The sequence below is a fragment of the Equus quagga genome, chromosome 10 (genome assembly GCF_021613505.1).
Source record: "Equus quagga isolate Etosha38 chromosome 10, UCLA_HA_Equagga_1.0, whole genome shotgun sequence".
Classification (NCBI taxonomy): Eukaryota; Metazoa; Chordata; class Mammalia; order Perissodactyla; family Equidae; genus Equus; species Equus quagga.
The window spans coordinates 14,869,338-14,893,513 of NC_060276.1; the positions used below are offsets into that span (position 1 = coordinate 14,869,338).

Consider the following 24,176-nt stretch of genomic DNA (forward strand, 5'->3'; position numbering starts at 1 on the left):
TTTTATCCTTTTTTATGGCTGAGTAGTATTCCATTGTATATATACATACCATATCTTCTTTATCCAATCATCAGTTGATGGGCATTTAGGTTGCTTCCAGGTCTTGGCTATTGTGAATAGTGCTGCGATGAACATAGGAGTGCATGGGACTTTTGGAATTGCTGATATCAAGTTCTTTGGATAGATACCCAGTAGTGGGATGGCTGGGTCATAAGGTATTTCTATTTTTAATTTTTTGAGAAATCTCCATGCTGTTTTCCATAGTGGCTGTACCAGTTTGCATTCACACCAACAGTGTATGAGGGTTCCTTTTTCTCCACAACCTCTCCAACAATTGTCACTTTTTGTTTTGGTTATTGTTGCCATTCTAACAGGTGTAAGGTGATATCTTAGTGTAGTTTTGATTTGCATTTCCCTGATGATTAGTGATGGTGAGCATCTTTTCATGTGTCTATTGGCCATCAGTATATCTTCTTTGGAGAAATGTCTATTCATGTCCCCTGCCCATTTTTTGATCGGGTTCTTTGATTTTTTGTTGAGCTGTGTGAATTCTTTATATATTATAGAGATTAACCCTTTGTCGGATAAATAACTTGTAAATATTTTATCCCAATTAATGGGTTGTTTTTTTGTTTCAATCCTGTTTTCCCTTGCCTTGAAGAAGCTCTTTAGTCTGATGAAGTCCCATTTGTTTATTCTTTCTATTGTTTCCCTTGTCTGAGAAGACATGGTGTCTGAAAAGATTCTTTTGAAACTGATGTCAAAGAGTGTACTGCCTATATTCTGTTCTAGGAGACTTATTGTTTCAGGCCTAATCTTTAGATCTTTGATCCATTTTGAGTTTATTTTTGTGAATGGTGAAAAAGAATGGTCAATTTTCATTCCTTTACATGTGGCTGTCCAGTTTTCCCAGCACCATTTGTGGAAGAGACTTTCTTTTCTCCATTGTAGGCCCTTAAAAACTGTATTTTTAAGACCCATTGTTTTTTGGTATAATGACATATATTTGCATATATTATATTTATGTATAATAATATTAATTTGTGTATTAAATTTGGCTAAGTAAATGTATCTTTTAGGATCTATTTATTGTAACGGGAAGTGGCTTGATAAGACAGTTTTGTTCTTTTGTTGAACTAGGAAAATGTGTTCTTTCCAATAGCCAGTATTTTATTCTAAGATAATGATCTCATGCTATATTGAAAATTAAAAAAAATACTTTTATAATATTTAACAAGCCCAGAAGTTAGAATGCTGCATGGAAAGTAAGAACCAAGGACACATTAACATTTGCTTTTAATTGTTGTAACCCTTATATCAATTAGATGAGGATGCGGGCAGTTATTTACTCATGGAAAGAAAACATAAGACTTGTTTACCAAATTGAAAAGAAATTAAGAAAGTGATTTTCTCTGGATTACATTTCTACTCAAATGTACTCTCCAAATTCAAGTTATTTTCCTAATTATATTTGTATGAGATGAATTTTTAAACCTCTTTGTACACTTTATGCTCTTGATTGGAAATTAAACATCAATTGCGTTTCTATTAACTGGAAATCCCTGCTTAATGCTAGTCTTTAAAGATGTGATTTGAGCAAGGTATTTGCCTTGGAATGATAAGAATAGTAATGAAATTGCATCTATTGGCTGCTTTAAAGTTTACAAAGTACTTCCTGTACGGAGGCAGTGTGGTGTCATGGAAAGACCTGAGGCTTTGACTTCAGACCTCAGTATGAACCCCAACTTAGCCATTTACTTGCTGTTACTCACCCTTCCTGAGTCTCAGGTTTCTCATCTGTAAAATGAGGATAAAATGTTGAGATGCTGTTGTGAATATTAAACAAGAACGAATGCAGGCAAAGATCTTAGCATGAAACAGTAGCCTTACAAACCTCAATATTTAATCTTCACAATTTTGGTAGGAAGTAGCTTTTATCTCTGTTTTACAGGTGAATCAGCTGAGGTAGGTAACGATCCAGGGTCACCAAATCTGTTTTATGACTCCAAGGCCAGGGCACTTCCCTCCTCTTGGCTGCTTCTGGAACAAGACTGCAAAAACTGATAAAATACTCAGCATTGACTGTTAGATGTGACCATTCAGATGCACTCTAGCTTCCCTTAAGGCGGCGATTCCCAGCCCTTTTTACCCACTGACATGCATGTGATGCTATAAGACTCAAGGCTGCTGGCACCTAAGTTGACACTCCATCCTTTTCTCTCCTGCTTACAAAAGCCCGAAGAGGGAGAATGTCTATGAATAGGGACAACCTGCAATCCAGCCCATTCCCAACCTCCCTAGTATTTTATTACTGAAAGCTCGTTTCGTCGAACACATTTTACAACTACTGCAACACATCCCAGTTGGGAAGCGCTGCGTAAGATGTGTTCTAGGCAGAATAAGTAGATCATTTTGTAGTAGAGGGTTCTTACTGGAGAGTGATGAGAGAGATTGGTGGGCCTAGTAGGAGTCTAAAAAGTTAAGACTTGATCTTGTAGGCAATCAGAGGTTCTTGACTAGGAAAGCAACAGGATTAAAATGGCGGTCTGCAGGATGGTTTGGAAGCAAAAACGCTTGGAAGCCAGGAGACCAGTTGAACTATTGAAGTGAACCAGGTGGGATGAGATGAAGAAGGCCTGAACTAAAGCAGTGGCAGTGAGATTGGAAAGGAATAAGCAGACACAAGATGACTTGTGACTGGATATGCATGGACAAGCAGGGAGGTAAAGGGGACAAGTGATAAGCAGAACTTTCAAAATATGCTGTCAGTTAGGCAATAAGTGTCCTTCTGTAATTATATTTTACGTAAATGTATAAAATGATCTTGCAGCCCCAGGGCTTAGTATCCTGTTGGTGGAAAGGAGACAATCCAGAGGGTGCCAAAGGGTAGAGAAAGCATAAGCTTAGCAACTAGACATTTACAGGCCATAGTTTGTAAAATATTAATACAGCCTGGTTTTTAACCAAGTTGTTGCCTTATGGAATTGTTTGAGTAGCCTGCTGCACTGGTTTCAGATCCTAGGCTACGGGACTTTGAGGTTAGTCATGCAAACATACTGCTATCTGAATTTTGAACTTGACTCTGGAACATTAAAAGTGGGTGCCCTGGTGATAGGGAGCACTTGGTGAGTTGCTACCCTTGGCGTCTGACCAGCCAATAACTAGAATGTTTGAAGTGACTAAGAAAATACTTTTTAAAACCATGCATTGAGGTCATCTGATAGACCGTGTGCCCCGTGCCCGTGGGTGCAGGCTCCCTACAGGCAGGGATGTTTGTTTTGCTCATTGCTGTATCCTTAGCAGAGAACAGAACCTATCACTTAGTAGATGCTCAATAAATAATTGTTGGATGAATAGGTGCAACCAAGGATCATGACTGTCTGGCTCACCACTATAGCCCAAGTCCTGGGCACAATGCTGATTGCATAGGAGGAGCTGAGTAAAGGTTTATTGAATTGAGTTGAAATGAATTGGACAGCATTTGCACTAGGGAAACAAATTTTTACTTGGTTTTATATTGTGTGAATACAGCAAAATAATGTGCTGTTGATAATTCTTTGCTTATGCTATTAAACAGTAACAAAACGGTACTCGTTCTTTCTCTAGTGATGATGTGGAACAATTTATGGAAAGCCAAGGTGCATCCAGTCCAGGTATCCTCATGTTAACAACAAGCCTCAGCAAACCGTTCATGCGACTGGAAAAGTATGTTACTCTCTTGCAAGAGTTGGAACGGCATATGGAGGTAAGGGAAGGCGAGCCTTTTTAAGCTCGTGTACAAACTCTGGCCTCTCCTGTGGAGGAAGTAGCCAGTCTGCCTCCAAACTAACCTTGCTGAGGAATTCAGAAAAACCTTTGGTTTCAAAATGTACTTGGTTCAATCTTCCTTCTTCCCAGGCTTCTAGTTTTCCTCTTTATGCAGCAAAATAAGAAGGGGACTTTTTCTTTTTCTCTCAAGATTTTTAAATTTTTTACTTATTTAATATATTTTTCCAGCTTTGTTGGGGTATGATTGACAAATAAAAGTTGTGTATATTTAGGTTGTACAGCGTGATTTTTTTAAGGTGTACAACGTGATGATTTACTATATTTATTCGTTGTGAAATGGTCACCAGAATCAAGTTAATTAACACATCCGTCACCTCGCATAGTTACCATTTTTTTAAAGTGGTGAGCACACTTAAGATTTACTCTCTTAGCAGATTTCCAGTATACAATGCAGTGTTATAAACTGTAATCCCCATGCTGCACCTTAGATCTCCAGACTTACTCATCTTACGATGAAAGATCCCCATCCGTTACTACTAAATATTCGTGATCATTCTCCCTCCCCCTTCTTCTCCTCCCAGCCTTGGTCCCGTTGCTTCCCTCAAGTCTATGCTGACTTACTGACAGGCTTTCTTCTGCCCTCTCATCTGTAGATGGCGGTTCAATCAAAATCGACAAGAAATCTGTTGTTCTGGTATATGAACCAACTTTCTTGTGGGAGATAGGCAAAGCAAATCAACATCAGAAAACTTAAAGAACACTTTCACTGTAGACAGGAATATTTATCTCCAGAGCACTGTGATCATTCGCCTTTCTGACTCTGGATTTCAATGGAAGATTCTGGTATTTCCTTATAGATTAATGAATGGGTCCATTGTTGGTTTATCTCTCCGTGCATCCGTACATCTACATGAAAGTTCTCTCACATTTTTCTTTATAAACTTACAGTTTCCTTCCAACAGCTGGGGCATAGCTATGATCCTTTCTAAATACTAAGATTTGCAACAAGGCCTGATGACTGACTGTGTTTTCGTCAAGAGCCCAGATCCTCTAATTAAAACCCAATCAACACAGAGAGCTTCTTGAGCTGAGCTTGTGCAATCGAGCATGGGGGATTGAGGCGTGAGTGGGAGAGGAGGGCCCGCTGGGGGAGGCAGCATTTACCCTAGTTGCTCTTCCTGTGTCTGGGGAAAGGTTTTGAGGTTTTAAAGGGTTTAATTATCTTTAAAGAAAAAGGTTGCACGCTGCCGGTCTTGTCAGCATTTGTAAGGATTGAAAGCATGTATTCTGAGCGAAACCACATTCTCAGGTTATTTGACTTGCCAGAAAGTTAGAGGCAGTGGGGAGCTAGTGAGTAAAGCCTACCAGAATGAAATTTCAGTTAGGGCTCGGGAAGGTGGTGACCTCTGGATGCCTTTCCAAAAGCTAAAAGAGTTTGCTGAACCGTTTGAGGTTTGCCCCTCCTTGCTTATCACAAAAATCCAGAAACGAGTGGCCTCAGTTTCTGTTACTGCTCGCTGCTGAAGTACTAATATACACTTAATTTGGGGGGGAAAATCCCCAGATGCTCTTCCTGCCTGGGTCCTTTGTCTTGGCCTTCCTTGAATCAGAGCCCGTTTCTACTCCTGCCTCCATTTGCTGTTGGTCGCTTGCCTTTGGCTGCTGTCCATTTCCCACCGTCAGATGATGCACACCCTTTGCACTAGTTCACCATCCAGGGAGACACTTTATCCCCCTTTCTGATGTTTAGCATGGCTGCTGGCTAATGGTAGAGTAGAGCCTGAACTTCTCAGTTATCAGCTGATTTGGGTAAGGATAAATTTAACTCTAAAAGAATACAACCTTTCTTTACATAAGTGACACTTTTCTTGGCTTCGGTCAGATCCGTCGTCTGTTCAGCTCTGTATTTTATCACTCAAGGCTGGTCAAGCAGCAGATTTTTTTTCCCATTACTCCAGCTGAATTCCAAAGGTTAGGTATACATATACTTCCAAGGGTAGCCACACATCTACACTCCTTCCACCCCAATGTTAGGGGTACATCTACCCCAAGATACTCTATTTTCACTTCATAAACAATTTTGGAAATGTGGGTTCTTCAAAGCCATGTTTGAACTTGTCTACTTTTCGGGGTTGTAAGTACCATATAATTGCAGACCATATGTAATAACCTTGCTTAAGAAGGAGCACATGATTTGAAACTTGGAATTTTTTCCATCTGCCGTGTTGAGTCTGCCAAAAGAAAATGGAGGCATTTTAGGAAATGCGTTTGGATGGCCTTTTCTCTAACCACCACTGTTTGCACAATTCCCTACCTCTTGTCATTTACTAACAATGTGACCTAAGGACGCCCCCCAAATAATTATTATTTGTTATCTAAAGTATAATAGCAAAAAGAGAAACGGGAACTCTTGCCTCAATAACCACACCTTAGTATACTGTTATGAAATATATGATGTTACCAGCTGTCTTAATTTCTTAATCACATAATAATTGGAGGTACTCAGATTCCAAATGCTCAAATGCTGTTTTATTTTTTATCTTCAAATTAGCATACAGTAAAATTGACTTTTTTTCTTTTGATGTACAGTTCTATGACTTTTAACACATGTATAGATTCGTGTTACCACCACCACAATCGAGATACAGAACAGTTCCATCATCCCCCCAAATTTCCTCTTTCTATTTCTTTGCAGCCACACCCTCCTCCCACCCCTAACCCCTGGCAACCACTGCTTCATTCTTCTTTAATATTGTTTTAAAATATATTCCTTTAATAGGATACGCATCCAGATCATCAGGATATTCTGAAAGCAATCATAGCATTCAAAGCTCTCATGGTAAGTGATGCTCTAAAATTATAATTCTCCATTTTGTATGCTTTGTTCCTAAAAGAGTGATTTGTGTGTAACATTTCTTTCCTTATCAAAGGTCTTTAGAGTGGAAACAATAAGCTTTAGTGACAGTATCGCAGTGATTGTTTCATTTAATTTTGTCTTCCAAAAATCATGCTTACCTATGAAAGGTTGCCAGGCTGAGGGTATAAAGCATTCACATTTGAAGTCTCTGCCACATTAAGCATCACTGTGTAGGTGGGGGGTTTCCTTTTGTCTCTTTGTCTTTACCCCCTTGTTCCTCACTTTATGTCTGTGCAAGTTGTAGTTCACTGATTGCCATCAATACTGGATTCATCTACTTATGCCAAAAAGTGTGAGTTTATTCTTTGCATATAAAAGAGAAATGCTTTATCAAATCTAAAAGGAAAAAACCTACTAAAATACAATTGCTTTATATAGACTGCTATCAAAGTTACCTCTAATCTTGAATCTTGAGCATGATGGTTAACGTCTTCTTGAACCCTCGGATGTAAAACCACTTGGTGGCATTTTAAGAGGAAAGAAAATGTTATTTTGGGTGATTAAGTTTAGCTTTATTTTAGACATTTCTGTAGCATTCCAAGTGTTTGGGATCAATCTGTAATTGTTGATTCTTGCTGCAACGTTGTGAGGCAACATTTGCCATCATGTTGTTTATTGCTGTTGAATGACCAGTACCTAACGTGTTCATGGGTAAACAGCCAAGCTGAATACCAGAGTAGAGTATTAGGTTAAAATTGCTATTGTTGTAGGTAAAAAACAGTTGAACGTTGGCGGCTCTACATGCCTCAACCTAAGAGAACAGCCCACTGAAACCCATGGCCTTTATTTATTTATTTATTTATTTTAATTTCCAATGATTTTATTTTTCCAGATAGATTGAGGTGTAATTGGCAAATATTGTATATATTTAAGGTGTTTAACGTGATGATTTAATATACATATACCTTATCAAATGACTACCATAATCAAGTTAATTAACATACCCATCACCTCACATAGTAACATTTTTTTTGCAGTAACATTGGTTTATAATATTATATAAGTTTCAGGTGTAGATCATTATATTTCGATTTCCATGTAGATTACATCGTGTTCACCACCCACAGACTAATTACAATCCATCATCACACACATGTGCCTTATCACCCCTTTCACCCTCCTCCCTCCCCCCTTCCCCTCTGGTCACCACCAATCCCATCTCTGTTTCTATGTGTTTGTTTGTTGTTGTTTTTACCTTCTATTTATGCGTGAGATCACATAGTATTTGACTTTCCCCATGGAATTTATTATCATTTATGTCTCTTTTACTTTTTCCTATGTAAGTTGAATATAAAGTGCCTCTTTTTTAAAACAATATTTCTTTCTGATCATTTTACATGTTGTAAAACTTGCTTTGATGACTATAGTATATTTCTTCCCACTATAAATGCTTCAAAAGTATGTGTACAATAAATTTAGTTCTTCATTTCCATTTAGCTGAAAGGGGCAGCAGAGATTTTGTAGAAAACACACTCCAAAAAACTATGACATTTCTTTGGAAACTAATGTAACCATATGCTTATTTTCATACTCAGTTTGGCGTGAATACTGTCAAGTTACTGTAAGATAACCTCACACTTTCTGAAGCAGTGATATATATACATGCATATGTGTGTATATATATGTATATATGTGTGTATATATGTAAGTATATATATATACTTATACTATATATATAAAGTAGATATATACTATATATATACTTATATAGTAGATATACTATATACTTACACTATATATATGTTATTCAAACCCTACATATTGTTTCTTGGTTTGTATTTTCAGTTTGTATTTGTGAAATTCAGTTGTAGCTCTTTTTTGCAATCCTTTTAGGAATAAAAGTTAATTTAGGACTTTTTCATAGCAATCTACTACTAGTCTCTAAAGAAAGTATGTGGCAGTGTGTATGTTTCATTTTAGATCAGTTTGCTTCACTGTGGGATAGAGAATTTAATTTTCTCTTTTTTATAACTCCTGGGGCCATTTTTTGATTGTTTTCTCGTTAAGATGTTACTTGGTTGGAAACTGGGCATATGTTAGAAAAATAAAGTTGCTTTGCAACTAAAGTGCTATTTATGCAAAGATAGAGGAGCTGGAGAAGAGCTAGAGCGCGGACACCAACCGGCAGACCTGCATCTTCCAGTTGCTCTCCTGGTCCTGTTTGATATGACCCTGCTCCTTGTCTCCCCATACTCCTTGCAGAGAGGAAGAAACAAGTCCCAACATCACCATTTTATCTTGATGTTTTGGCAAAATGAAAAGTAGCTCTTCCTCACCGAACTTTTGGGGGCTAGAGACTTAGCGTGGTAGATCTTTCTGTCTGTCAGGAATGGATCTGGTGGTGGGATTCATGATGAGGAATTGGGACTCAGTGGAAATCTGAGAGTCAAAACCCACGTCTTACTTTGGTCTTGTTTTAGGTCTGTTTCATAAGAATTCCTATTCCATTATGTTCTGCTCTGGTTCTGTAGGGACAGTGCCAAGACCTAAGAAAGAGAAAACAGCTGGAGTTGCAGATACTTTCTGAACCTATTCAGGCATGGGAAGGGGAGGATATCAAAACCTTGGGAAATGTGATTTTTATGTCACAAGTAATGGTGCAGTATGGAACATGTGAGGTAAGATGTTTTGAATTTTGATATCATTTCTTCCATCTTTCGTGTTCTCCTTCGTTTATTTGTTTTTGCATCAAGGTCAAATGCTCGAATGTTCAAAGAAACTGAGCACCTACTCTTTGCCCAACACTGCTGGGTGCTGTGGGAGATAGGAGGAAAGAACACACAGTGATCCCTGCCTTCAAAGAATTCCTTAAAAACAGATCAAAATACAAGCTGAGAGTAGAAAACAAACCAAAATAGTCAGTGCCAGGTTGTGCAGTGTCACAATAGATTCCATAGACATTCAGAGATGGGAGCGAGTAAGAAGACGACTTTATGAAACTAGGCCTTGAGGAAGAAGGCCATGAAGAGAAAAGGGGAGGATTTCATAAGGTAGAGATCTTTCTTATCTCAGGAGAGAACGGGAACATGGCCTTTTTTTCTGCAGGACAGTGAGAAAGCCAGCCTGTTAGGATCAGCAGAAGCGTGTTGGGCAGAGTGAAAGAGAAGACTGAGTCAGACAGAGTTAGGTTGTAGAGAACCTTGGGTGTCAGGCAAGAGTAGTTCAGATTGACGCAGCAGGCAAAAGGAAACTATTAGAGTCCTGAGTAGTAGGGAAACACAATGAAAGGCGTATTTATGATACTCAGTCTGAAAACCATATATGTCAGGTAAACTGGAGGAGTGGGGCTAGGAACAGAACAACCAGCTGGGTTGGAAAGTGAGAAGCACCCTGGACGAAGGTGGTGGCGGAGAGAATGAAACTTAAGGGGCAAATCTGAGACACGTTTAGAAGGGAAAATCTATAGGAAGTGGTGACCCATGGGCTAGAGGAGATGACGAATGTCGTTTTAGACCTGTTAGCTTTCAAGTGACTGCAGGTATTTAGGTGGAGATGTCTTGTAGGCAGCTGTTAAAACAGATAGAAATATTGATAGGAGGTCAGAGTCAGAGACAGAGGTTTAGATGTCCCTGACAGATGTGCCTTCCTAGGAAGGAAATATCCAGAAAGAAGCACAGAGGACTGAAGATGAATTATGTCTTTTAGGAAGGGGGAAGGGGAGGGGAGGAAGGTTGATTATGTCACGTGGTATGATTTATTAGGTGTTAGAATTGTCTTCCGCCTCCCAAAACATCTTCCTATACTCCCTGTCAGGTCTCTGTCAGAGATTCATTGCTTTGGGTTAATAAGCAATCTTATTAAAAATGCAGATACCCTGGGGAAGGTTAATGCAGTGAGTCTGACCATTAGTTTCTCACACCTTTGGGATAAACCTCTTGGGTGAAGGGAGAAGAAACCAGTGCCAGAAAGAGAAGACAAAGAGGAAGGCAGAGGAGCACTGAGGGAATGTGGTGTCATGGAAATTCTAGGAGGAGCATTTGAAAGTGGTCAGCCTGCTGAGTGCTGCAGAAGGTTCAGAGGTCAAGGAGTATGGAGACCAAGGAGAAGCCACTGGATTTTGCTAGAAGGCAGTTATTGATGACTTTGAGAGAGCAGTGGGGGTGCAGTTAGGGATGGATCAATGGGGAGAAAATGAAGGCAGCAAGTAATTTGGCAATAAAATGACAAGAAACAGGGTATTATTTACAAGGAGCCACAGGGGCAAGTGACAGCCTATTAGGACAGGAGATGCGTATGTGATAAAGGCCAAAGAGAAAATTCTAGTTAAACAAGAGAGGCTCCTGGAAGGAGGAGGAGGAGATGAGATGTCTGTAGAAAGAAACCAAGCAAGAGCAAGCTGTGAAAGGATGCAAAGCCCTTGTTAGAAGAGTTAGCCTTGAAAGTTTGAAGAAAGGAGAGGGAGACAGGCATAGGATAACTGGAGCTAAGAAGGTTGGGCATGTAAGCTGAATGTAGGTTTTTGCATCTACTGACTGCATATCTGTTTAAAGAGTTCAGAGAAGCCCTCATGTATAAAATTTCTTCTAGTACCATTTTGAAGCATATTTACTTGTTTGTTTTACATGAGTGCGATAATTATTGTGTTTTTACTGATCAATAATAATTTTATGAATAAGAACTTAACATACATGTTAGAGCATAATAAATTTCCTATCACCTGAAAACCCCTTCGTTTTGCCACTTTTCGAAGTCAAGTCATTTTCCTTTGGTAAGCCTAGAGGCTTATTTTGTGCTCTGGCTGCAGCTTGGGCAGGAAGGCGTTTACTGTGTGACTTCTTAGGCTTACATACTTAGGAAACGAGCATGGTTATTCGTGTTTAACCGTTACGTATAGGAAGGAGAGAGAGAGACTATGGGTTTATATCCATTTCAAAGTAAAATTCAATGAGTTTTGTGCTTTTAAGTTGGGTGTCCTTTTAAAAAAAATCACTGTTCTCATTTCATTCCTTTATATAAGATCTATGTTACAAAACGGTGATTCCGGGAATTCTTAACAAACAAAACGTGCAATTTCTATTCTCCATTGAATATTTTTCATCCTGCTTCAGGAAAAAGAGGAGCGGTACTTCCTGTTATTTTCCACCGTCTTGATAATGTTATCTGCAAGTCCTCGGATGAGCGGCTTTATCTATCAGGTTAGTAGATTTCATACAAAACAAACAGCAGGACCCCTAATGAAAACACGTTTCCATCCAGATGCAATATTGCCACTATGGCATTAAAAGCTCCATCCGGAAAAGGCAGAATGTTCTGACCCTTCATTGTAATTAAACAGCTTATAAGATCAAAGACCTTTGTGTTGCTATGAGTTTAGCCTGAATGTCCAGTGCTCTGGTTATAAACTAGGTTGTGAATGTATAAATAGAAAGCTAAGTCCACCTAGATACATTAGCAGCAGCATTTTTTTAGGCCCGTATCATATCATCATTGCTGAGAAAATATAAAGCTGGGACCTGCTCCTATGATTGTCTTATTACTGTCACATGGCATGGTTCAGGTTTCTAGACGCAAGTCGTCAAACTCCTTAGGACATTAAACTTCCTTCAGTCTGCTCCCAAAATATGGAGCATTCCAAGTGTTATAAGTTACTCTTGCCAGATTATATCTTGGCCGAGCAATTACTAATTCTCATAAAATTCCAGTCTTTGCTTTGTTTATTGATTCTCCTGAAAACGTGTTAGAAAAAGTAAACTTTATAAATCCTGACCTTCTGGTTTAGGATGTGTTAGGAAAACACAACCCACGTTTTTCCTTGCTTTCTTGTCTGATTAAAATTTAAAGCAGGCAAACATAGCATCTATTGACAAGCCAGAGCAATATGTCAGCCGTAACTCAGCAGGGAATCCTGAGAGGGTCAGAAAATCTAATAGAAATAAGCAGAGACACGTATAACCACAGACTTAATGGGAATGTTCTTTTTCTGGTAGGGAAAAATACCAATAGCAGGAATGATGGTGACTAGATTAGATGAAATTGAAGGGAATGACTGCACATTTGAAATCACAGGTAGGTAATTTTCTCTTTATTATGTAGCTACTTCAAATCCTTTTTGGAATGAAGTGGGGTTTAAATAAATAAATGCTATTATTTTCTGTTATATAGTCCATGAGCAAGTCTTACATGGGCATGGCAAAGTATATTCCATTTCCTGGCATAATTAGGGTATAGCGATAGAACAGAGAAGTCTCCTGGTCATTCGAAAGCCTCGGCTTTGCCATTAGTTTCAATCTTCTCTTGCATAAGAGCTACTTGTTAGAGCTAAGAAATAACAAAATGGACTGATATAAAGGTAATTTTTTCTCCCCTCTGTCGTCTATCCCCTGGTGACAGCGGAGCCAAGGGTATGGACTTTTATCGGCAATTTGATCATCAGCCTGTGAATTAGCAAGATTTGGTTGTGTTTCTAAAAAGTGCTGGAAAGCCATGGAAGTTTCTTCACAAGTTGAGCCAATTGCCAGGCCTTGATAATGCTCCTTGACATTTGGGCCTGTTGTCCCCTTTGCTGGGCCTGTGTGATTTACATGTAATGGTGGCATTTCTCGCACTGACACAGCATAATGACTAACACTGGGATCACGGCCCCCGGCCTTACCTCCTCTCTCCCAATGGGGAACCCAAGATTTGGTGTTGGCCTAAAGACTAATCAATCTTGGTTGGATCTTGTGCCAACTTTGATATTGGGTGAAACAGTACAATATTCTCATTTTAGGCTATGAACTACATGGACTCTGTGCTTAAATTTTTGGATTGTAAGTTTGTTTAGAGTGAAGTTTCATGCTACTTCTAAGATTCTGTAAGCAGTAGAAATCAAGGGCAGTTTTATAAATCAGACGAATATTTATTTCTTTACTTTATTATCACAGCTTATCTGTTCCTGATATAGAAGTTTCAACAGGGTTACCCCATAGGTATGAAAACTCCTGAAAACCAGGCCACTCAAGTCCTAGTTACATGAAGTATGTCTATGAATGAGGCAAGCTCAAGGTTCTCCCTGCCTTTTGTTTTCAAATTCCATAATCGGGTGATGCAGGTAACATAATAGAGAGAATTGTGGTCCACTGCAACAACAACCAGGACTTCCAGGAATGGCTGGAGCAGCTGTACAAGCTGATCAGAGGACCTGCCTCTTGCGGTTCATTATCCAAAACCTCATCGTCATCTTGTAGTGCTCATTCCGTAAGTAGCCCCTTTGTTCTGTCCCAGGCTTATTGAGTCTCTTGTCAAATCCTGCCTGCTGAACACTTAAGAGAAGCAGTGAGCATGTCTGTAGTCTTTGGGTAGTCTATATTTGCAGGTTTTGAAGTACAGTTGAACCTCACTAATTCTGATTTCTTTTTGTGGAGGGAGGCCCATCGAAATTAATCAGAAGTTTTACCTAGAGGTGTGCAGTTGTGTTTGACAGTATTAGGGTACTCCAGCTAACTGCTAGCAAAGTGTTTCTAACCGGAAGTCCTGCTAAGATGTTTTAATGACAAACAAGATTTATTTTAATTAGCAACTGTTATTCTCATATTAATAGCATGCTAAGTCGAAGCAAACAGTTTACCTTCATAAGTACTTAAACATCTCCATGTAATCTCATTTATGCTATCACATTCACTCGGTAACCTTCACGGGGTAAACTTTCAGCATTGCCTTCTTCCGCAAGTTATCACAAATTTAGAATTCATGGAATTTGAGTTGATGAGATTTTACTGTACTTGCTGAATGAGGTGGAAGAGATGCTTTGTTGTCTGTTGGCACTCAAATCTGTGATGCCAAAATTCCAGTTTTGAGTACTGTGTGTTGTGGTGGGAAGAACATGGGCTTTGGCATCAGATCTGGGTTCAAATCTTGGCTTTGCCAATTGCTAGCTAGTTACTTCACTTTGCTGAGTCTATGTCCGAGGTTGTTCTGATGAAATAACCTATTTAAGCCCCTAATTGAGCGCCCAACACATGACTGAACTCATTAAATGTTACCCGTTACTCCACTTTCCTCCCTTGTAGAGGGAAAAAACGCTGACTTTAATAAAATTCCAGAAGAGAGAGGGAGGACAGAATCATGGGATGTGGAGTCAGTTTTGTGCTGTTCCTTAGAGACCCCATAATCTTGACTGGAAAGTGCCAGTTCTCAAACTGGAGACTTTTGTTTTCCCATCTTTCCCTTTCTGTGGCTGGCTTTACTGATCCAATGAAGCCATTGTTCTTTCACTGTGTGGCACACGGTTGGGTTCAGATGGCAGATTGCCAGCATCTCATCAGACGTTTTCCCAGTCTTTTAGCTCTACTGGACAGCCCCGAGGACCCTTGGAGCCTCCTCAAATTATAAAACCGTGGAGTTTAAGTTGTCTACGACCTGCACCTCCACTTAGACCATCAGCAGCGCTAGGTTATAAAGAGGTAATTTTGCTACATATGGTATAAAATGCTCCTGACAAGCTAATTTCGTAGCTTATTACAAATAGTTCTGTGGGAATGTGCTAGAATTTATGATAGGTGATACATGTCAGCCAATCTTAAATTGCTAGATTCAGTGATTTATCTATTTCTGAGTTTTCCATTTCCCCATTGTTCATCTACAAATATTTATTGATTATCCACAGGGTTTATGTGCACTGCCTGGGTTGCCCCGGTCTCCTCCTGAAGTGCCTCTGATTTAACTCTATGATGATAATTCTAGAAATTGGTAATGATGTACACACATCTGACACAAGAGCCACTTCATTAGAGTCAAATTTCCAACCAAGCAGACCCAATTCTGTATTTTGGATCATTCTAATCTCTTAAATCAAATCAGTTAAAGTCTTATGAGACCAACCCATGAGTCTGAACTATGAAAGTCTGAACTATTTGCTGCAATTGGGAAGGGAAAAGAATTTAATGAAAGGAATGTCTTTTAAAAAGAGGCTTCTAAGCGACAACCTTAGAGGACATTTGATATTTGGGTAGTGTGGGGATTTCAAGGTTTTTTTTTCTCTCGAAGTTGCAGTCAGGAAATGTCAGTCACTAGCTTGCGTAACTGTGTGGAGTGTTACCTTTTCCATCCAAACAGTGGCTTTTTTCCCTAGCCTGTTTTTCATCGTTTCAGCTTTCCGAAAAGATCCTCATTTATTAGTAACTGTTCTTTAAATAGGCCTTACTGAGTGAAGATTTAAGTTTGTGACAGTTATGAGATGCATCTTAGAATTATGGTGCAAAGGTGATATATTTCTATATCAAATGTGTGTTTTGATGAGTGACACAGACTTTGCTCCATTTTGAGTTTGTTTTGATTTCAAACACCATGCTACTGTCTGGGTTAATTGTTGCCTCCAACTCTTAGTGCGGTAAAGACAGAATGATATTTGGACACTGGAGGACTTTTTGGTCCTTTCAACCCGACATGATAGGAGAAATAATCCTTGAGCTGAATCTTTTTTATGTACTTCTATTCAGAATTTGGCCAGGAAACAATCCCACAGCTTTGCTTTGGAAATTGACCTGTGACACCTGCAATCATCCAATTTTCTTCTTTGGTTACCTAAACCAAGAGTGCCACTTCAGAGTTATCTAGGTCCCCTTTTTAATGATGGATATTTTGTAATTGTCAGTTACTAAGTTCAAATTAAGGTGAGCTTGGAAGGGTAAAGTTGACTTAATCCTTCACAGAACTAATCCATTAAAACTAAGGCATGATCACTTTGTTTCTGCTGGGAGAAGAGAGTCATTAATATATTCTTACTATGTAATGTGTATTTCAGTTATTTTCAGCATTCATTATTCTGCACAGAACTGTATTCCTTGGGCTTTTGCATGACGATATTGCATCTGAAACTAATGTGGGAAACATGATGGTATTCTCTCTGTGTGATTTATGATAACACTAACATTTCAAATGTTGTTTTAGAATTATTGATAAATGGATTTGGTCATTATAACCATCGATCTCTCACGCTCATCTTCTCTTTCTTTACATATTCACTTTAGAGGATGTCTTATATCTTAAAGGTAAGGGTGGCACAATATCTTTGGCTTACAGTGACATCATATTGCTGTGCTGTAACCTTTGATGAATGAAGCTTTCTTTTATGCTTGTTTTGTCCCTTGTTATAATTGGTGGCTAAAATATGAAGATGAAATTCTGACATGTAAGTACTTTCTTCAGAAAGCAGGCTCTTGTGAAATACATATGAAAATGTCATCTTATAATGCCTTAAAAATGCCTGTTTTCCTGTTAAATGCTATTTTTTCCTGTTATTTTTGTCGTGTGAGTTTTTCATGTCTGTCTGTTTTCGAGTGTAAGTGGATCGTTGTGGCTAAGTGGAAGACATTAAGTTCTTTGTTTCTTATATTTTTAAAGTACTAATTATTATTCGTGCATTGTATGTGTACATTGCATGGGAGATCGGGATAAGATGATCACTTGGTTTGTTGCCTAAGATTCTCATCTGTTTACTTGGATGCTGATAATGAGCACTTTTTTAGACCTGCTGGTTATTCATATGGCAAAACAAAATTCAGTAATTCTTATCTCTTTTATCTAATAATTAAAAATTTGGCTTTATATATGTAGATTTAAGCTTGGCAGTAGGTAACTTACTCCTAACCCGAAATTGTTTATCAGGAAATCCTTCATTTGGCTCTTCTCTATGACTGCCGGGAAATTACTTAGTCTCTTCCTCCTTAACTTTCCCGTCTGACAAATGGAAATTAATATTCTTCTTTGTGGGACTGTTGCTAAGGAAAATTTATTTAACTAGTTTTGAAGCTCTTTGAGAAGTGATATATACTACACTGGTAGTTACAATTGTTATTTAATTCCCTTAAAACTGTATCAGTGGGGAATATAAACCAAATTAGGAATACTGTTATTTCTCTAGGATTGACGTCTATTACTTTCTCTGCAGATGGTACCCTAAAGGTATTTGACCTCCTGAAGAATCTGCCGCATCTTCAGTAGGCACACTCCATTCTTATTCCCATCCCTATGGCAATTGAGAGGATAATGCCATTGCCTCTGTTTTGTTTAACCTTTTAGAATTTATTGGAGCCATTTTTATTGTGTATAGTATTAAATTTTGATGCACTCCTAGCTGAGACTGTCAAAATAAGACAGCCATTCTATTTAATTTCATTTGCTCTTTTTAATTTGTTTTTTTGGGGGGAGAATTTTAATTCACAAGGAAACCTCTATCCTTACAGGAGTCTAGTAAAAGCCCCAAAACGATGAAGAAGTTTCTTCATAAAAGAAAGACTGAAAGAAAGCCATCAGAGGAGGAATATGTGACTCGGAAAAGTATGTGTTTTGTACTTTTTGAAAGTTGGTTATGGATGAACTAACAGAAGAATTTTTTGAAAGCAGATGATTAAAGCAATTTGTTTTCAGTATCATCTATTACATAAAGGAAAATGTGTGGAAAGGTTTGATCACCTTTAAGATTTTTGAATAATCTGCTGCACTTTGTCATCTTAGGCAAACGCCATCTGTATGGTTTTCATGTTGAATATTTTGCACATCTGGTTTAGAACCACTAAAGGGACCCATTTGCTATGGCTACATTTTTTCCCCTCTTTGTTTCTGATGCCTGAGATACTTTCCTCTATTGAGATAGACTAAATAGACCCGAAGGCTGAAATCCATCTGGAAGTTTAATGCTCAGTGATGTTCTCAGTTAGACAAAGAATCAGCCTGCTGACATGTAGAAACATGGCTTGATGTAGAGATGGGCTGCAAAGTTGGTTAGCCAATTGATACGTACATATTTGCTTCTACGGCTGGGAAAAAGGTACTTTGGGACACATGTGAAGGCGTAAGCGATGTATCACAAAGGAGTGACAGAACTGTGTGTATCAGTCAAAAATATAGTTTGGATAAATCTTTGCTTGACTCTAGCTTCTGCATCCCCCAAACCCCTACCCCCTGCCTGGGTGTGCACATCAGCATGTTAACAGGGTTCTGCCACTCAGTCATTTCAAGAATGAGTTGGAGGGGGAGCAGGAAGGAGGGAGAATCAGTGACTATGCTGGCTGGTTGGAAAAATGGGTGGGGTTAATGGGGGAAGCTTCCTAGAGAAGGTGAGCCTTGAAATTTGAAGGAGAGGAAGGATGTGGTATATCGGATGAGAACTGAGGCTAGCACCAAGCCCGGTGCTGTAATTGTGGCCTCTTAGAGATGACTGACAAGACTCTCCAATTTAGAGCTCTTGGTGGGCTTCAGAAGTAGGCCACTGTTGGTTCTGAACTCACTGATGCTGACCCCAGAGCTCCCTAGGGAGACTGTCACTCTTGCTCCATTATGAGGGTTGGACGGCTTTTTCTCCTGCCTTTCAGCATCACCACCAGCCAGAAAAGCCAGTCCCCAGCAACAGAGTGCAGTGCGTCATTTTGAGGGTCTAGAGGCATATATCTCTATAAAAAGTCATTATTGATTACATTTGACAGGTACGGCTGCTCTGGAAGAAGATGCTCAGATTCTTAAAGTGATTGAAGCCTACTGTACCAGCGCAAATTTTCAACAAGGCCATGGCTCAAGTAGGTTCCCCCAAATCACTTTCTCTAATGAATGATGTTTCTTTCTTACTGCTCACGGCCTCTTCGAAAAAGAGAAAAGCAGCCAGCCAGATGGGTTGCAGGGCGTGTAAAGCAGGTGACGGTGCAGAGGAGCGGCGCAGGACTGCATCTTTCAGATAAGGTGGTTTTAGCTACCAAGCGGTTTGTTTACCCACTATTTCTTTTCACCCAGAGAGAAAGAGACATGCAAGAGTAAAAAAGTTGGAGGTGATAGAGATGAAAAAAAATTTTTTTTAAAGTCATTCTCCTTTGAAGTACACAGATACCTTCACCAACACTAGTTAGGAATTGAAGAGCCCAGAGAGTTCCTGTGTCTGTGAACTGATGCTAATCTCTTCTTATAGGCAGATTTGGAAAGGAAGTCAAAATACTATCTTTGATCAGCTGCATATTTAAGCAAACAATGCTCACCAAACTCAAGTTTCAAAGTTGCTCTGAAAATCTGGAAATGTAGCTGCTTAGCAGGGGCTGTTCGGAATGTATCCAGTTTATCAGGGAGCTATTGGCTGAGGGTATTTCCCTGAACAACTTTCAGGCTACAAACTGAAAGCGAGATAATGTTTTCTGATTCATCCCTGTGCTTTTTCAAAAGCCGGGTCACATCGGCTGTGTCTTCTTGTCTTCCATTATTACAGACATTCAGGATACCCCGTGTGAGGTGTTTGCGTCTGCATAAGAAATGAGTTCTCCATGATGCTCCATTTTGGACAGCCACTGACCAATCACGAATGTGGGAGGGGCCGTCTTGGTGGCCTGCCTCGACATGTGCTTTCAAAGTAACATGTCTTTAAGGCTGTCATGAGGAAAACGTTCAATGTGAAAGTTGACACATTTGACAGTGAAGAGGGGACTGTCATACCCTCTGCTTCACAGACAAATCCTGGCTGTGGCTTTGGGCCTGCCTAGCTCTGATAACAAGTTTCAAGGAGCTAGGAAAGGAAAGTAAGAGCGGTTTTTATCGTGAAAACTAGGAAAGAGAGGGGGACAAGGAGACACCAGAAGAAGCATCCCTCATTCGCTATCTGACCTCCTCTTCTCCCCCCACCACACCTCTCTTCACGTTGATAGAGTCAGTAGATGTGCTCGGAGGTGGAGGCAGGTGTTCTGGTCTAAAGAGACACAGTTTCGCCCCTCCTCCCTAGCCTGCCTTTTACAAGTGGAAAGTGTCTAGCTCAATGCTTGGCGTGCAGCAAGCCTTTTAGCATCATGGTGACCTACCACCCTCTGTCCCTCTCCAGCCGGAAGTTCTGTTTCCCTAGAAGTGACCGCTGTTGTTTCTTGCTGCATTCAGTCAGTGGGTCAGTCAGTGTGCAGTTCACTTATTAAGCACCTATGAAATGCTAGGACCTGTGGAAGGCGGAGACACATCCACCTCAGAGAAGGTGAGGTGATCAACTGAAGGCAGTGAGCGTATACAACTTGAAGAAATTTGACTTAGAAGAGAGGAAACGGTGGCTCAGGGAGACTGAAGACGAAGGGCTCGAGCTCCAAGAGGAAGGATCCAGAAGTGAGGGGGAGGTTGAAGGTACAGGAGAGCTGGATGGTCAGGTCCCATGTCTGTCCTGTCACCTCTTCCATCCTGGAGCCTGGAGACAGTCTGAGCAGAGAGCAGAGAGCAGGGAGGACACCTGCATCTTTGCTGCTGATGTGATCATCTCCCAGCCCTGGCTCTACCCCTGATCAGAATGGTTTTAACTGACCCTCCCTTACCCTATAGGACTGTAAACAGAAAAGATGGGAATGAATGATGCTTCTGAGGCCCTTTAAGCACATTGTATCCCAGTGCAGTGCTACTCTCTACATGATTTTTATTGAAATTACGTATTACCATAGCATAGGGTGTGGTGTGCTAGTCCCTGGAGATGTGTGGGGACAGCATGGTCACTGGTCAGCTCTTCGCTCTGGAGGAGGCGAAACAGGAAAGGATGGGGTCTTGCTGAGGACAGTTATCACAGTGGCCCTTTCACATTATTTTTCCAAATACAAAATGCCCCCCCCCCCCAAGATTGAATCAACGTATTGGGCCATTTCGAATTTCTCATGTCAGGAAGATTTCATCTGTAAATGTTGGGTGACTTCTCTGGGTGCAAAGTAGCAACTGCTATCAACAGAGACCCTTCGATAACAATGAATGGTCTTCACTAGTGACTGTCTCCTCTTGCAACCTTGTTTGTAGGTGCTCGCAAAGATTCAGTTCCGCAAGTCTTACTCCCCGAGGAAGAGAAACTCATCATCGAAGAAACCAGAAGCAACGGCCAGACCATCATCGAAGAAAAGTGAGCAGAGCAGGCTAAACCTTTCCTGATTTGCCTAGGGGCTGGAAAGAAGTTCTGGTAGGGCAGTGTGGCCCTTGCAAAGCCCACACTGAAGGACAGTCCCTCCTCATCTGGGAATGTGGCCCTCTTTGCTGATCATGCAGTTGGGAGGCTTGGGAGGGCTGCCCCCCAGCAGAGGGAGCGGAGACGGAGAGACAGAGGGGGCAGAGCTCTCTGTGTGGTGGCTGCCCCTGGAGCCTACTCCCCAGTACAGTAGGTGCTTCAGGGTATGCAAGAATTTCCCTCTAGATGGGTTTAGGTGGCATTTGGGAAGGCCACAGCACCCTTTTCTCTGCCCAGAGGGGTGCTTCTGAGTCAGGCTTTGGGCTTTCACAAACTTGATCACATTTCAAATCCTACAGCTATCCAGTGAGATAAGCATTACTTTCACCACTTTCAGAGATGAGGAAACTGAGGTTTAGGGAAATTCTGTCCCTGGTCTACCTTTGCACAGTAGGGAGGGTGAACCAATGGGGGAAAATCAGGTTAAATACCTTATGGCTCATAAAATAAACACAAAGTCGCCAAATAATTCATTTGTTTAAACTTGAGTCATTTCTAAAGTCAAGCCTAAATTTGCATAAGACAGCATATTTCAAAGTGCTTGGCTTCATCGATGTATTTTTCCATCTGGTATATGAAGTGATACGGCAAAATGGTAAAGCGCTTGGGCTCAACAGAACAGCCCTGGGTCAACGCCAAATTCTGCTACTTGTTAGCTGTGTGACCTAGGGAAAGTTCATTCACCTCTCTGTGCCTCTGTTTCCTCATCTGTAAAATGGGTGTGATAGTAATTCTTTCAGGGTTATTGTGAGGTTAAATGGAATAGTAAGTATAAAGGCTGGCAACATGGAAATCACTCAATAAATCATGATAGTTATAATTATTAGAGCTCTATTAATCCCCACAACAACTTGGCGAGGTTTTCAGGGAATGTAGTGTCATACCCATTTTGTATGTGAAGAAAGCAAGACCGAGAGAGGGTGAGAAGGAAATTGGTGACCCAAGGTTAGAGGAGTCATAAGTGGTAGCATCAGAACTGGAATCCAGATCACCAAAGTCCCTGTCCAGGGAGAGAGCCAGAGAGAAAATAAGTGTTCCCTAACTCAGCCAGGGCGCTTTCTCCTCTTTTGGAATACATGGGATCTTCCTGAAATAACGCCCCTGACTTTGTGTCATGTAGGATCATGTAGGGTCACATAGGTGAGAAGGGCATCCTACAGATATTGTAGGATGGCAGGGCCTTGTGACACCTCTCATTATATGTTAGGTCATGTTCATTCCTGCCCCAAAGAGAAAAATCCAAGCTTATCATGAGCCCTAGTCTCTTGTTTTGTACTCATTCAAGCTGGGAAGCGCATGGCAAAGGAGGAGGGAAGAAGAGAAAAGGTGCAATGACATGGCGTTTGAATGAGCGTGTGTGGTGGTGGTTGTTAACCCATAAAAGTGAGAAACACAAGGACCATTCATAGTGGTATCTCTCCTGATCAGCTAGAAGGTCCACTACTTCTCAGGATCTGGATTTCTATAAAGCTGCTTTTATTGTCAAGTGTCACTTAACAACGCTTCAATGCTAGCTATTAATGTCTCAACTTTATGTTTTAGGAGCCTTGTTGATACCGTTTATGCCTTGAAGGATGAGGTCAAGGAACTGAAACAGGTAATGAAATATAAAAGTCACTTTCACAGCTCATAGCAGGACCACTCCCTCTTCCTTGCCACACACTGGTAAATGCTCTCAGAATGGTCACAGAACAGGGCAGTAAGGTGGGGATTTTTATTTTCCTTGTGACGTCAAGGTAGACTTTACTGATTTTGCCATGTGGTCTTGAGTTTAATTTCCTGAGGCTTGCTTATATCCCCATTTAGCAGTTTACAATAGGGTCCCAGACTTAGTTACAACTTCCGTGTCCCCGTGTCACTGTGACACAGTGCTCCATGATGCACACTCTTCCTTGTGTTTGAGGATTGACTGTACCTGGTGACAGGGTAAAGGATGGATTGTAGGAGGAAGAGACTGGAAGACCACTTAGGAGGTTATTACAAAGGTCAGGGTGAGACGTGATGAAGTCCTGAACTGAGGTAGTGCCACTGAGGCTGCAGAGGAGGACAATGAATGTAAAGAAGGCACATCGCAGAGTTAGAGCCTATGGAAAATGGTGCCGTGATGCTGGGATTAAGAAAGAGCCAGGGATTGAAGATGAAGCTTCTTACCTGGGTGTCTAGTTTGATCTGGTGGTGCTCTTCATGGAGATCAGGAGCCACAGGAGGAAGGGAAATTTGCAATGATGGGGGAGATAGTTCACTTAGGACGGCGTGAGTTTGAGGTGCTTGTGGCACATCTAGGTGGAGATAGCAAGTTGGCATTGGGGACAGTGGACCTAGTGCTCATGAGATGAGATGAGGTCAGTACCAGAGAGATTTGGGACATGCCCTAATAGATACTTGAATTGAAAGAGAAAAGACACTAAGTGAAAAGAGCGTTGAATTAGAAGAGGGCCAGGGCTAGAACCTTAGAGAATGCTTGTGTTTCAAGGAAGAAGAATGCAAAGGGTTGGTCAGAGAGAGGTAGGAGAGTCAAGAGGCTGCCCTGTCTTAGAAGCTGAGGGAGAGGAGTTGGAGGAAGGAAGGTGTAGTGAGTGGTGA

At 40.5% G+C, this 24,176-nt stretch overlaps 1 protein-coding gene across 4 annotated transcripts in view; it reads left to right on the forward strand.

The window, feature by feature from the left end:
- ARHGEF6 (Rac/Cdc42 guanine nucleotide exchange factor 6) overlaps positions 1–24,176 on the forward strand; it is a 104,955-nt gene that overhangs the window by 74,537 nt on the left and 6,242 nt on the right. For all 4 annotated transcript variants that reach the window (XM_046673349.1, XM_046673350.1, XM_046673351.1 and 1 more), the window contains 12 exons: positions 3,607–3,745; positions 6,548–6,607; positions 9,157–9,303; positions 11,734–11,820; positions 12,613–12,691; positions 13,716–13,861; positions 14,941–15,066; positions 16,633–16,653; positions 17,848–17,941; positions 19,087–19,176; positions 21,392–21,491; positions 23,136–23,190. In XM_046673349.1, the coding sequence (XP_046529305.1) occupies positions 3,607–3,745; positions 6,548–6,607; positions 9,157–9,303; positions 11,734–11,820; positions 12,613–12,691; positions 13,716–13,861; positions 14,941–15,066; positions 16,633–16,653; positions 17,848–17,941; positions 19,087–19,176; positions 21,392–21,491; positions 23,136–23,190 (1,144 nt within the window). The remainder of the gene's footprint in view (positions 1–3,606; positions 3,746–6,547; positions 6,608–9,156; positions 9,304–11,733; positions 11,821–12,612; positions 12,692–13,715; positions 13,862–14,940; positions 15,067–16,632; positions 16,654–17,847; positions 17,942–19,086; positions 19,177–21,391; positions 21,492–23,135; positions 23,191–24,176) is intronic.